A 13043-nucleotide genomic window follows, 5' to 3' on the forward strand; every position below is an offset into this window, starting at 1 on the left:
CTGATTTTTGCATTGTCTATAAAACTTTGGAGGCAGCATCCTACTATAGTTCTGCAAACTAGGCCAAGTACACCCCTTCCACAACTGACTCACAAAGTAGAGATGTCGAGTAGTCAAAGGTCTCTCAGGGAAGTAGTTGTGGGGGGCAGAGACTCAGAACTCAACAGCAAACCAACATACATGATAATTCACTGCCCAGCCCAGTGTTTGTCTTAATAAAAAGGGAAGTACTTTATCACATATATTAATGGCGATTTTATGGCAAGAGCAGAGGCCGTCAATATGAATGGACATCTTTTATTGTTGCTCCCTGTAGCAATTTAAAGCTTTCAAATTACAAAAACGCAACTCTAGAATAAGAATACTATTCAGCCCATTAAGTCTCTCCGACACCCTCAACCTTCCTTCTTTCATTGCTGCTCCTGGACAGCCAAGTACCTTGATTTCTCTTTAGTTATATTTTAATAGTTTGGGTGATTTATTTTGTAAGGCAGAGCACTAGTGTTCAGGGTCCTGTTTCCAATTTATGGAGAACTTTTATGAGCAAGTATTGGAGAGTGTGTTATATAGGGGCACTGCAAGTTTATCTTTAAGTTAGAGTGGATGTGTGGCTTTAATTCCATAAAGAAGAGCAAAGGAGAGTGCAGTTGTGTGTTTTTATAAGATATTGCAGATAGTTTATTTTTAAGTTGAGGGCATTAGACTTACTATCTTATGGAATGCGCGGACAGCAGTGAGCAGATGGGGCACATTGGTGTTAGGGCACAAGGAGGTACATGCACTGTTCAGTGAGAGCTCCCTTTAAACGACGAAAGCTTTGGTGTGAAACTGTCTGTTTCTAGTTTACAAATGTCATTGTGTCTCGAGAAAGCAGTGATATCTCACATTTGTTTCACCACAGTTATGCTGGGAAGAATTCAGTGGCAGCCAATGTGATTCAGGGTAGCGTAATGGCAGCCTCACAGGTTCACATAGATCGTCTGTATCTGTCACAGGCTGATGGACGCACTTCTTAAAATTAATTGCGGCCAGTTTTATGAGTATCTAAGTGAACATAAATGGTTTCTGAAAATGTTAGGGACAGGAGAAATTAATGTCTTCGTGTCTGCCGAGGCAGTTCAGGACAAGATTATGAAAAGATGTAAATCAGAAGGAGAAACAGATTTCCATTAAAGAGATAATGAAATCTGACTTTGAAAAACAAGAGAACAGCGAAGGCAGCCTTAGATGAGGACTTTAGGTCTTATGATGAGACAGATAGTAAGAAGAGAAGAAAGGAGTTAAGAAGCCGACAAAAACAAAGAATTTAGGTTTTAGTCAACATGAGTTGGCTGCTCTAAAGGGCAAGAGGAATGTGCACCGAGTGCCAGGGAGGGAAAAGCTGATTTTCGCAGCATAAAAGGCGGTATGCTGAGTGGTGTGAATGGAAAAGGTCTTACATGACGACCTAGAGGAAGAAGCACAAAGTGTATGGAGAACAAATAAGATGTTTAATATTCTTTGGCTCTAACATAGGCTAGGAGTTGGGATATGGATTTTGAGAGAGACACTGTTGGAAAACTAAGTAAGAAGGGGATGGTTAAGGACCCCACAGGAGAATGGATGTTCTCTCTAGAAGCAAACCGTCACCCTGGAAATGCGCATGGTTGGCCAAATGAACAGGTGATAAAGAAATCTATACACAAGCCATTAGCGACAGTTTAGGACTGTAATGAGAGCAGAGTGCGTGAGGCCGATGATTGAGAACAAGGACCTTACAACTCCAGATACTGAACCACACATATTTTGGTTTTTTATTCTGGCTTTAACAAGACAACTAAGAGTCCATAGAAGGTGATGAAACGGTGCCAGGAAATGCTAGACATTTCTGGGGCGATGGCCATGATTCTAGACTGGCGGAAGAAACATACGGCAAAGGAGAGGAAGTAGATATCTCCTTTACATGTGGTTGAAGTCAGAGCATGGATGATTTTTCGGGAAGTGCTAATTCCACATTAACGGCTGACGGGCACAAAGCAGTCCTGATGAACATTAGCCATAGGTTCGTTGATTTGGAAAACAAGGAAACAAGTGAAAATACAAACGGTTTCGTGTTTGGCAAGCGCTTGGTGAAGGGAATAGGGAAGTATGTTTCAGTGATCTTGATAATGCTCGGAACTCTCTTCTGAGAGTTTTTGGAAGCAGTGAGTGTGAGGAAATGGGATGTATTATATGGCGTGGTTGTGCGACCTCACCATGTAATACACTTACCAACTAGGACCAGCAGGTTTCGTTTGTCAAACCTTCAGCTCCACCCTCGGTAGCGGTGGCATTGAGCAGCAAGGCTAACACGAAGGAACAAGCGTAAAGCATTTGAACAGCACCAAAATAATTGAAGAGGAAATCAACACAACACCCAGGAAATCCGACACTAATTTATAACAATAGACAACATTGTTATGTATTCTTAGACACCCCAATGACAAAGATTCACCAGAGGGTTCCAGAGATATAGAATTTGCAAGGTATAATAAATCAAAGCATTTCACTCAACCGCAAACAAGCATTGGCATCTGACAAATTTGACACAGGAACCTTTTCACTAAAAGTTGGGCTAGTTGTATTGTGGTCACTTAAGAGTCACTTTAGGCGACCAACAGTTAGGGAGACTAGAAAGGTCCTCAGAAACAGTTACCTCAAGGGTAGAAGCGTTCCTCAGACAGTTCCAGGCACTTATATCTGTTGCATTGGTTTCCTACGGAAATGGCCCTGATAAAAGGGATGAAGGAGGCTGAAGATGCTGTGGATGCAGTGCGGTTGACAGGGGTCTTTCTGCGACTACTCTTCGGTCTACAAAGGGGGTGAGAAGGTCCTCGTCACAGGTTTGACTTCCCTCTAGGACCTCTCCGTGTTGGTAGAAGTCTAGTCACCACAGGCTACCAGACGGTCAATATCACTGGGACGGCCAAATATGTCCCTGGGCCGTAACTCCTCTTCTGGGCAACCAAGCTGCATTCTCATGACTCTCCCAGGATCAGCGAGGTCAGGTGCAACTTTGAGCGTCGGGTCCTGATCTCTGGTGCTGCACGGCACCATCTGAAGACTCTGAGCTACCAACTTGCCCCAGCAAGCGTCTCAGCGGTTGTGACCCTGAACTGTGAACAGGAGGTCAGCCACCTGACCCTTGCAGTCTCTGGATTTTGGCTGGGCTCTGGTGGCAACTTCTCTATGAGCAGGACACTGTAGGCGCAGTCCTTTGCCCTTGCTAGCCACCAAGTTCAGCAGGTGCAGTCCACGCCAGTGCAGCCTCTCTTTGCCGGTTTTACAGTGCAGCAGGGCAATCCATCTTCCATTGCAGATGAGATCGGAGTTCTTAGTGCCAGGGTTTCCCTATTTATGATCAGAAAATGCCCTCAGGGTAGATGCAGTCAGTAGCCAAGGGGCTACTAGGTTCCCTCCCACCTGATGACCACTTCCTGGGAAGTGTTGCACCTGGCTATCCCAAGATGCACCATTCTACCCACTCCCAACATGGCAGAACCCCTCTGTCGACATCCAGAGCTCCCTAGCCCAACCCAGAGGTGACTGTTGTTGCGTCATTCACATTTTATTTTACATATACTTCTTTCATGTAAGATTTGTTTCAAGGTTGATCACACAAGTTTTATGGCAATATGATATTCTAACAAATATAACTAACAAATTATATAGGACACTAATGATGCACTTCACAATAAAGGGTACCATGTCTTATTCTGCCATTACTTCCTCAAGATATGAGAAATAGCATTAATCACCCATGACGCCCATTTAACAGAAGTGTCAGATGTGAGAACATGGGTGGCAGATTGACAACTTCAGTACCCAAAATTCAACAACATATGGGATTCTATGCCTTAAAAAGGGTCTAAAGTTAAGTGATGCCGAGCCCAAACCTTAGAAGATATGGTGGGTGAGCATGCACTGGGAGCTATAGACCAGGTGTAGTAAAGAAAATATACTGCAGATATGAGTTGAAGGTATGTCCTACTTAAGTGTGTGTAACGAAAAAAGCATGTTTGCCTGTAAGCCACTCCCTGGAATACTTGTAAGTAAACATCACTTAGGCATGAAGGAAATTAAAGATCAGCAAAAAAAGGTAGAACAAAGGATCTTGCATGTCATAGTCAGAAGTAAGCATATTAATATGCAAGTTAAAAAAATGCCTAAAAACTACCATAAATAACTAGACCACAATGTAGCACGCTTAGATTCTCAGGTATTCAGATGGTTGAACTCTGGCAGACCCAGCAGCACGATGGTTGGGTTTGCTGACTGACATCAGGTACGTGCACAGCAGCATAGTTGGCGATAAATACAGCAGTGTCAAGTTGGCAATAATACAGCAGGGTCAATGGCATAAAGGAGTTACAATACGATCTGTGGCGCTTCTACGGGTCTGTAGTAATTTTGTGTGATCGGCTGTAGTAAGAGAGGGATATGTAGTGTTGCATTAGGTACAGAGGATGTGCTGTAGGGTAGATGGCAACAGTCTATACTAGTAGTATCAGAGACTGTGTTCATATTGTAGGTTCGGAAATAACAGCAGGGTCTGTGATAGCAACTGTAATGCCCAGAGTGACAAGAAGGGTGGAGGGTGCAGTGTCACACATCCAGCTTTACAGGTATTGTAGGAAAAAGGAGTTGAGGAAAGAAACATCAATGTACAATACAATGAAAAAGTTATTTTCTTCGTCACCATTCACCATCACTCATCACCTCAGCAGTCTAGCAATTTCATCCAAAGAATACACATAGTTGCGACTGTACTTCTACTGCAACCACTTTGAGGCCGTGCATCAAGAGTCCTCAGCTGCAGAAAGTGGACTAGTATCACTAACTCCTTAGCATATCGACCTTCAGAGGACAGAGATCCTCTGAAGAGGTGCAAACTGTGTTAGGCTTTATCCAAAATCTAGCCTTGTGAGTCGTACGGAGATGGTCAAAGGAAGCACATCTGATCGAGAACGGATATGCTTGTTCTGCATGGTCTTGCGACGTACCTGAGCACGAGCTGCAACAAAACATCTTCGCAATTTAGATTCAAAAGAGTCCTGAAGAGACTGAGGGACACCATGCAGAGCTGAAATATTACAAACAACATGTTAGGGTGTTCCGCTCTATGCCACTAAGCATACGGCCAACAAGTGTAGAAATATTGTGAAAGCGCAACAAACATTACCTTTTGCACACCCTACCGTCTTCATGGTAGGGAATGGATCTTATCAAAACAAAAAGATGATTTCACAAGGAACCATGACAATTTAAGATCTTGCGTGAATTAATACTGACATATGTACATTGAATATTATGGTATAAACTGTGCCTACATGAATTCACCACAACTAACCCATACAATCATTGTGTTTTAATTGATCTTTTCAGCAGTGTTTTCTGTATTGTATTTGCCATTTTGTATCTTCCCAGTTCAAACAATGTAGTTTATTTTGGTGTAAAACCACATAAAATAATAAAACAATACAAAATATTATGACATATACATATAATCAATAAAATTTGCACATTTAATAAAACATTGAAATAAAACAGTTGACTAATGGGATAACACCCTGACATTTCCTCTGAATCCAGTGTAGAAATGTGCTCAAACTAAACAATAACTTTGTTAGCATTAGTTTTGAATACTCTTAGAAATGTAATAATGTCCAATTCCTAAGTTGAGATCCATTTTCTCATGACTAGCTGATAAGCTGGGCAAACAAGATATGTTTTTCATTTTCTAAGCATTATTGCACATATTACAGATGCTAGTACCAGCAAGATGTTCATTTTGATTTACAGCAATATAAACAAATGGGTAATGTGGGGGTGCTTTGGGGAAGACTTAACAGAGATGTAATAAAATAGGTTTGTTTTAAAGCCAGGATACCAACATCAGCTCCTCCTCAAATCTCTGCTCCATACAGATCTGCAGCCTGGCCTTTAATCTGTAGAGCTGCATTGCTGATGACACTGGTCTAGAGAGACACGATCTATGCATTTTAAGACCTGCAGCAGTCCTGTGCTGGACTCTTAGGTGACACTTCTGTATTTGTGGGCTCCATGAAAGGGTATTAGCTATCTTTACAACCAAATATTCGAGCTCATCAACTTTCTCCAAGTAGGTATTCCCCATTTTAATCCTCCCCTGTAGGACCTGTGTGGGTTAATGGCCATATATTTGGTCATTAAATAACATGCTCATCTCCAGGCCCGTGAGTCACAAAAATCGATGGATGTGTTCAGTATATTATGGAAACCCGCTGGGGTTCTGGAAATCACCAAATTGTGTCGGCAAAAAGAAAGGCTGGAATGTGTTTGCCTGCTAATTTGGAAGGATCATTATTGAAATCATTGGGGTGGTCAAGTACGTGACTGACATTCAAAGACAAAGAGGTACGCACTAGGACGCAGCCTTGCCACACTTCTCTCTGGATGGCTATGCTTCTGGTCAACTCACTCTGCCTACTCCAATTTCTGCAAAACTCTTCACAGAATAAACTCTTGTGCTACAGACCGAGGTCTTCTATTTTAGCTAACACACAAATATATCTTTTCTCTAAACAATACCGTGAGGCATTATCCATAAATGATTCGAGGTTCATTCCTCGAAGGGAGGTTTTTCTTTATTATGTGCTAATAACTCGTAAGTAGTCGTTTCTACTTCCTAGGTCGGCCACCATTGTTTAGAAAATGCAGGACTTTGGTAAAGTATTGAAGGAGTAGACAAGATGGCAGCAGATTGAGAATTAGGGTCAGGGTGAACAGAAGAGATTGTCTGGGGTCATTTTTAAATCAAACTATTTGTTTTTGACTCTAGACACTCTTATCCAAGGGGATAAAGACATTGGAGTAGGGCGCTCAAGATAGCTCTATTTGTATTCATAACTGAAGAGAAATAATGAGTGACACAATGTTTTATGTTGGTTGGGATAGTAGATTGGATCTGGGACGCTAAGAATATTTACTGATATTAGCTAATAGTTTGTTTTATTAGAGACATCTTCAATTGGAAGACCAAATTACTGGGTAGAGCAACTATTTATTTCAGAATTTGATATTTGTGGTGAGTAGATGAGAAACACCTGGCATTGAAAGCCTTATAAAGAGGGACTCATTTTCACTTTAAGGCAAATGACTTGGAGATTTGGAGGCCTCATTGTTTTAATAAAGTGATCATAACACAGATTAGGTGGATTGAAGGCAGAAAACAGACGGGAAAGACTGAATCTTCCTTCAAAGGTCAAGCTGAACTGTATAAGAAGGGGCAACGAGGTTCCTATGTGACTCGCCAGAGAACCAGTATCATATGAATTTGAGAATAAAAGGATTAACTGGGTTGAAATGCTATATGAGCCAAGGTCAATATTAACCAAATAGAATATGTTCAGGCAATGTTTGTAAATAGGTATCAGGAAGGAAATGTTGTCAATTGCACATTTTTGTACCAGTGCAGATTAGCGAAGATACAATGGTATTTTTACTTGTTTTACCTCAAGGCAAATGAGAGGGAAAACTGGAGGGTGTATTACATTTGACATAAAGGGACCATAACTTAGGCCCTGGTGAAGAATAATTTACTTACCTTTAGTAACATCGTATCTGGTAGAGTCTCTATCTAGCCGCAGATTCCTTACCTTAGAATTATCCCCAGGCGTCAGACTGGATCGGAATGTTTTGGTGAGCAGCACCCCTGCGTGCTGGTATGTGGATTCTTTCCACTCCGTGTGGTGTAGTCCGCTTCAGAAGTGACTTGCGCGGTGCCTATATAGTCCTCATCCCATCGTACTGATGTCAGTTCCCTTTCACGACTTTCCACGCTAGAAGTGCAGCCCCAAGAATAACACTAATCACTAGTGTAGACAACTAGTGCCCTTAAAGGGGAAAAACCGTGTCCTTAGAAATCCGTTCGCAGAAAGGGGAGAATGGGTGGGTCGGTAAGGAATCTGCAGCTAGCCAGAGTCTCAACCAGATAAGGCGCTACCGAAAATAAGTAACTTAGTCGTCTGTTAGAGACTTCTAGCTAAGGATTCCTTACCTTAAATTAGATACCCAAGCAATAACTCCCTGGATGTGGGTCTGCGAAACTGCTTCACACTAAAAAGTTCTGCAGGACCGAACGGACAAAATGCCCATCCCAACGGACGTAACTGTGGAGGCAGTAGTGCTAGGTGAAATTACGCAGAGAAGCACACGTTGCTGCTTGGTAGATGTCCAGGACTGGGACCCAGCCTTCACTCTGGTGGAATGAACATGCAATCCCTCAGGGGGTTGCTTCTTGGCCATTGGGTAGCAGATTTTAATGCAGAGCACGGTCCATCGGGAGATGGTCTGCTTCTGTACAGCCTTTCCCTTCTCGAATCCGACACACCCCATGAAGAGTTGGTCATCCACCCGGAACTCTTTTGTGTGGCCAAGGTAGAATGAAAAAGCTTTTTTTGGGTCCAGTTTATGGAATTGCGCTTCGTCTATAGATGGATGCTGTGGAGCATAAAGGTTGGCAGGGTGGTGGATTGGCCTACATGAAAGAGAGTGACGACTTTCAGCAGAAATTAAGCTCTAGTGTGAAGAACCAGCTTGTCTGGAAAGATGATTAGGTAAGGAGGCACAGATGGCAAAGCGTGGAAAACACTGACCCTCCAGGCAGATGTTATCGCCACTAGGAAGGCCTAGTTGATAGTAAGGAGCCTGAGAGGACAGTTGTGTAGGGGCTCAAAGAGAGTGCACATCAGAAAAGTGAGTACAAGATTGAGAACCCACTGAGGCATAATAAAGGGTGATGGTGGAAACATATGTTGGAGACCCTTCAAAAGCCTAGTTACAACATGGAGATTGAACAGGGATGGCTGATCTGGCAACCGCAGAAAGGCTGAGATGGCAGAAAGATAGACTTCTAAGGTGCCCAAAGCAGAGCCCTTCCGGTCAAGAGAAAGAATGAATAAAAGGACCTGAGAAAGGGGAGCTCAACTTGCTTTTCTGAACACCCCAGCAGCAGGCGTATGCTGTTGTGGTGGAGAGAAACGGGCTGCAAAGATAACATTGCAGACTTTGGGTGCAAGGTTGAAAGCGGTCAACTGTTGCTGCTCAATATCCATACATGAAGTTGGAGTATTGACAGGTTCGGGTGGACAACCGTCACCTGTTGCTGCTGCTACAGAATACCCTCCCTAAGGGGCAGCCTGATCGGAGGACGAATAGCCATGCGCCACAGCTCTGGAAAGCAAACCCTCTGAGCCCAGACTGGAGCCACAAGGACCCAGTCGTTCCTGATCTTCTTGTTAACTTTGGGCAGGAGTGGTATGAGTAGAAAGGCACCTTGGAAGTGCCAGAGAGCAAAATTGGTGTCATTGAGCGTTCTCGGCGGTGACTAACAGTTCTACCCAAGGACCTCCCCACTGCTGAAAGAGACCTTGCACCACCTCCAGATGGAGGCACCATTCGTAATTCGCTAGGCATCTTTGGCTGAGTTTGTCCACCCTGGCGTATAGCGAGCCAGCCAGGTGTTGAACCACCAGGGATATACCCTCCCATTCCAGCCATGTCCAAAGACGCAGGGCCTCCTGATAAAGGGTTCAAGACCCCACTCCACCCTGTTTGTTGCAGTACCACATCGTGGTGGTGGTGTCTATAGACACCTGCACTAGCTTTCCCTTGATGGATGGTAAGAAGGCTTTTAATGTCAGCCAAAACGCCTGGAGCTCCAGTAGGTTGATGTGGAGTCCGGATTTTGCCAGAGGCCTCTGATCTCCACCTCTCCTATATGGCCATCTCATCCCAGGAGAGACATCTGTCACTACTGTCAAATCTCATTTAGGAAGGGGGAGGGGTCTGTCACAGACCCAATTGAGGTTTGTTATCCACCACTGCAGATCTTTTGCAGTTCCATCTAAGATCTGGGCCATGTCGGAAAGAATCCCCTGATGCTGCGCATGCTGGAACTTAAGGTCCCACTGCAGAGCCTGCATATGCCATTGGCCATGTGTCACAAGCAGGATGCAGGAGGCCATGAGGCCATGAGGCCCAGCAGCCTCAGAGTCAGTCTTACTGAGACCCAGGATAGAGGCTGAAACATCAGTATCCTGGACTAGCAGTTCGGGAGGATCAGGCAGAAACTGTACCATGTCCAGAACAGCTCAGATGAAAGGGAGATGTCTGAAAGGGAGTCAGTTGTGACTTTGGTACGTTGATAGTGAACCCCAGCGAGTGTACGAGGTCCACCATTGTCTGAAGGGGAGAGACAAATGACTGGGGCAAACCTGCCTTAAACAGCCAGTCATTGAGATAGAGGTAGACTGGTACCCCTGATCTCCGGAGATGAGCTGCAACCGCCACCATCACCTAGGTGAACACCCGAGAGGTGCTGCTATGGACAAAAGGGAGTACAGCGAACTGAAAGTGTTTGTGACCTATTGTGAACCGCAGGTAACATATGTAGGTAGGCAGGATGGGAATATGGAAGTATGCATCCTGCAAGTCCAATTCTACCATTCAGTCTCTGGGGTCCAGGGCAGACAGGACTTGAGCGTGAGCATTTCAAATTTCTCCGTTTCGAGGAGGAAATTGAGAGGGCATAGGTCTGGGATAGGGCAAAGGTCTCCATCCTTTTTGGGCACCAGAAAGTAGCGGGAATTACAATCTCAACCTACTTGTGCATGGGCCCCCTATGTGGCTTCTGTGGCCAAGAGAGCAGTCACTTTCTGGCGGAGTAAGGAGAGATGGTCTTACATCAGCCTGTCGCAAGTGGGTGGCATGGGCGGAGGGGCACACATGAAGGGGAGGGAGTAATCCCTTTAGACAATCTGGAGTAGTCAGGGTTTGATGTTATCGACCTTCAGTGGTGGAGATGATGGTGCATCTTGCCTCCCACTGGGTGCCCATGATGGTTAAAGGGCATACAAAAGAGTCTTTGGAGGCTGTGGCTATCGGGGGTAGATTGGTGGGGTGGTGGGGTGGTGGCAGAGGCTGGGAGGCTGGCATGCCGTGGTGGCTGGGTGGGTAAAGACGTGACTGGAATCCCCTTCTGTGGCCAAGAAATTAGCGAAAGGAGGACTAAGGTTGGCAGGGGGCCTTGGAAAGGAATAAGAACCTGGTAGTGGCTCTGCTATCCTGGAAGTGCCTCTCAGAAGAGAAGGGAGCCATCAAATGGCATGTCAATAAGCGAGGCTTGGGCATCCCCTGAAAAGTCAGTCATTCTCAACCAGGCGTGGCGCCGTAAGGTCACTGACGAAGAAACAGCTATGCCTAGCCAGTCGGTCGTATCCAGCCCACATCTGATCGTGAACTTGGCTACATCTCTCCCATCTGCCATAGCTATGGTGAATATGGCCAAGGCCTTCTTCGGGACCATGGGCAGCACCTGCACAACCAAATTCCACAATGCATGGGAGTAACAACCCAAGAGGCACGTGTGTTCATGGACCGCAGTGCCAGGCTTGTGGAAAAAAACTTCTTGCCTAAGGTGTCCAGCATCTTGGATTTTGTATCCGGTGGGTGTAAGAAACTGGCTCTTTATATGCTGCACCAAAGTGAGGTACAGTGTGTATAGAGTCCAAGAGTCCCCAAAGGTAGGTAGAGGTTAAAGTTAGATAGAACCTTACTCTCCAAAGTGGTAGCTTGGTGAGCAGTAAGGCAGTATCAGAGGACAGTGTTAAGCATTTGATGTACACCCTCAGTTAGCAAATGAATTCACACACTCAAGAACTGAACTCTAGGCCAATTGTGTTTGTATAAAAACATACTGCTGTTTATTTTTAAAACCAAGCAGGCCTGGTACATGTAAGCATTACATACTTTTCAGTAATAAGTTACTGGATATAGGCCAGTTTGAAAATGCAATAGAAATTGTACTTTGTTTGATTTACAGGGGAGCAGTAGTATGCAACACTTAGCAAATACAGTACATTGGAATGAATAGGCTTTTTCAGTAAATTACAGGCAAGTTACTTTTACGTTACTTTTCTAACTCAGTGCTGGATACCTAGATTCAGCACTGGGACATTTCCTGGAAACAGGTAAGAAATTACGTTTTGGTAATTCGCATGATTTTTAAAGAATATTTTCAGATTTCAAAACTCCACACTTAGAAACTTTTTGGAGCAGTACATTGAAATGAATAGGCTTTTACTGTAAATTGCAGGTAAGTTACTTTTCACGTTACTTTTTTAACTCAATGCTGGATACTTAGATTCAGCACTGGGACATTTCCTGCAAACAGGTGAGTAAACACATTTTGGTTATTTGTGCGATTTTTAAGGAATATTTTTAGATTTCAACACTCCACACTTGAAAACGTTTTAGAGAAAAAGTGTCAATGTTATCCTATGGAGGGAAAACAGGTTAACGGTTCTCAGGTAAGTAATCGGCTGTGGGAGTTAAGGTTCTGGGGTTAGGCTCCGGGGTCTCCCAGGGTCAGTGGTGCACTGTTGTTGCACCCTCAGCGGCACGAGGGCGGCCATGTGCAGAGTGTTGAGTCCCAATGTTATCCAATGGGGGATAGGGGGCCTCCGGTTGGTGGCTGCTGGCAAGCAGGAAATTGGGTTGTGGGAACAAAGCTCCTAGGGTTAAGCTCCGGGCAAGTTGGGGACCAAAGTAGCACAAAAGGTGCACCCTCAGCAGCACTAGAGCGGCCGGGTGCAGGGTGCTGTTTAGAGGTCGGGTGCCCTGTATTCAGTGGAGAACCTCCGGGACAAAGAAACACTGCAGGTTGGGAACGAGGATCTTCTGGGTGCGATCACCACTTCGAGGGGTAAGTTGCGATGTCGTGGGTTGGTTAGGCACCGTTGGTTTGGGCACACAAGGGCGTGGGGCATCGGGTGCAGGGGTGCCTTGTGACATCGGATTTTCTTACCAGAATCTCGGGTCAGGATCGCCATGGGGGACCTCCTTGTGGTGTTTTTCCACCCGAGCTCAGGCCGGGTTTGGCGGGTGCAGAGTGGCCTGGATTCGCGGTCTCTGGCTGGCACCAGAAGCTGCAGTTTAAACACGTCCGGTGTTCACGGGAGAAACAGGCTGGAAGTGAAGGCAGG

General features: G+C 44.8%; 1 protein-coding gene across 3 annotated transcripts in view; it reads right to left on the minus strand.

Moving 5' to 3' along the window:
- The window catches only part of FHIP1B (FHF complex subunit HOOK interacting protein 1B), a 486169-nt gene that overhangs the window by 74512 nt on the left and 398614 nt on the right, over positions 1-13043 (minus strand). For all 3 annotated transcript variants that reach the window (XM_085623510.1, XM_085623509.1, XM_085623511.1), the window contains exon 7: positions 5022-5101. In XM_085623510.1, the coding sequence (XP_085479636.1) occupies positions 5022-5101 (80 nt within the window). The remainder of the gene's footprint in view (positions 1-5021; positions 5102-13043) is intronic.

The sequence above is a fragment of the Triturus cristatus genome, chromosome 8 (assembly GCF_964204655.1).
Source record: "Triturus cristatus chromosome 8, aTriCri1.1, whole genome shotgun sequence".
Classification (NCBI taxonomy): domain Eukaryota; kingdom Metazoa; phylum Chordata; class Amphibia; order Caudata; family Salamandridae; genus Triturus; species Triturus cristatus.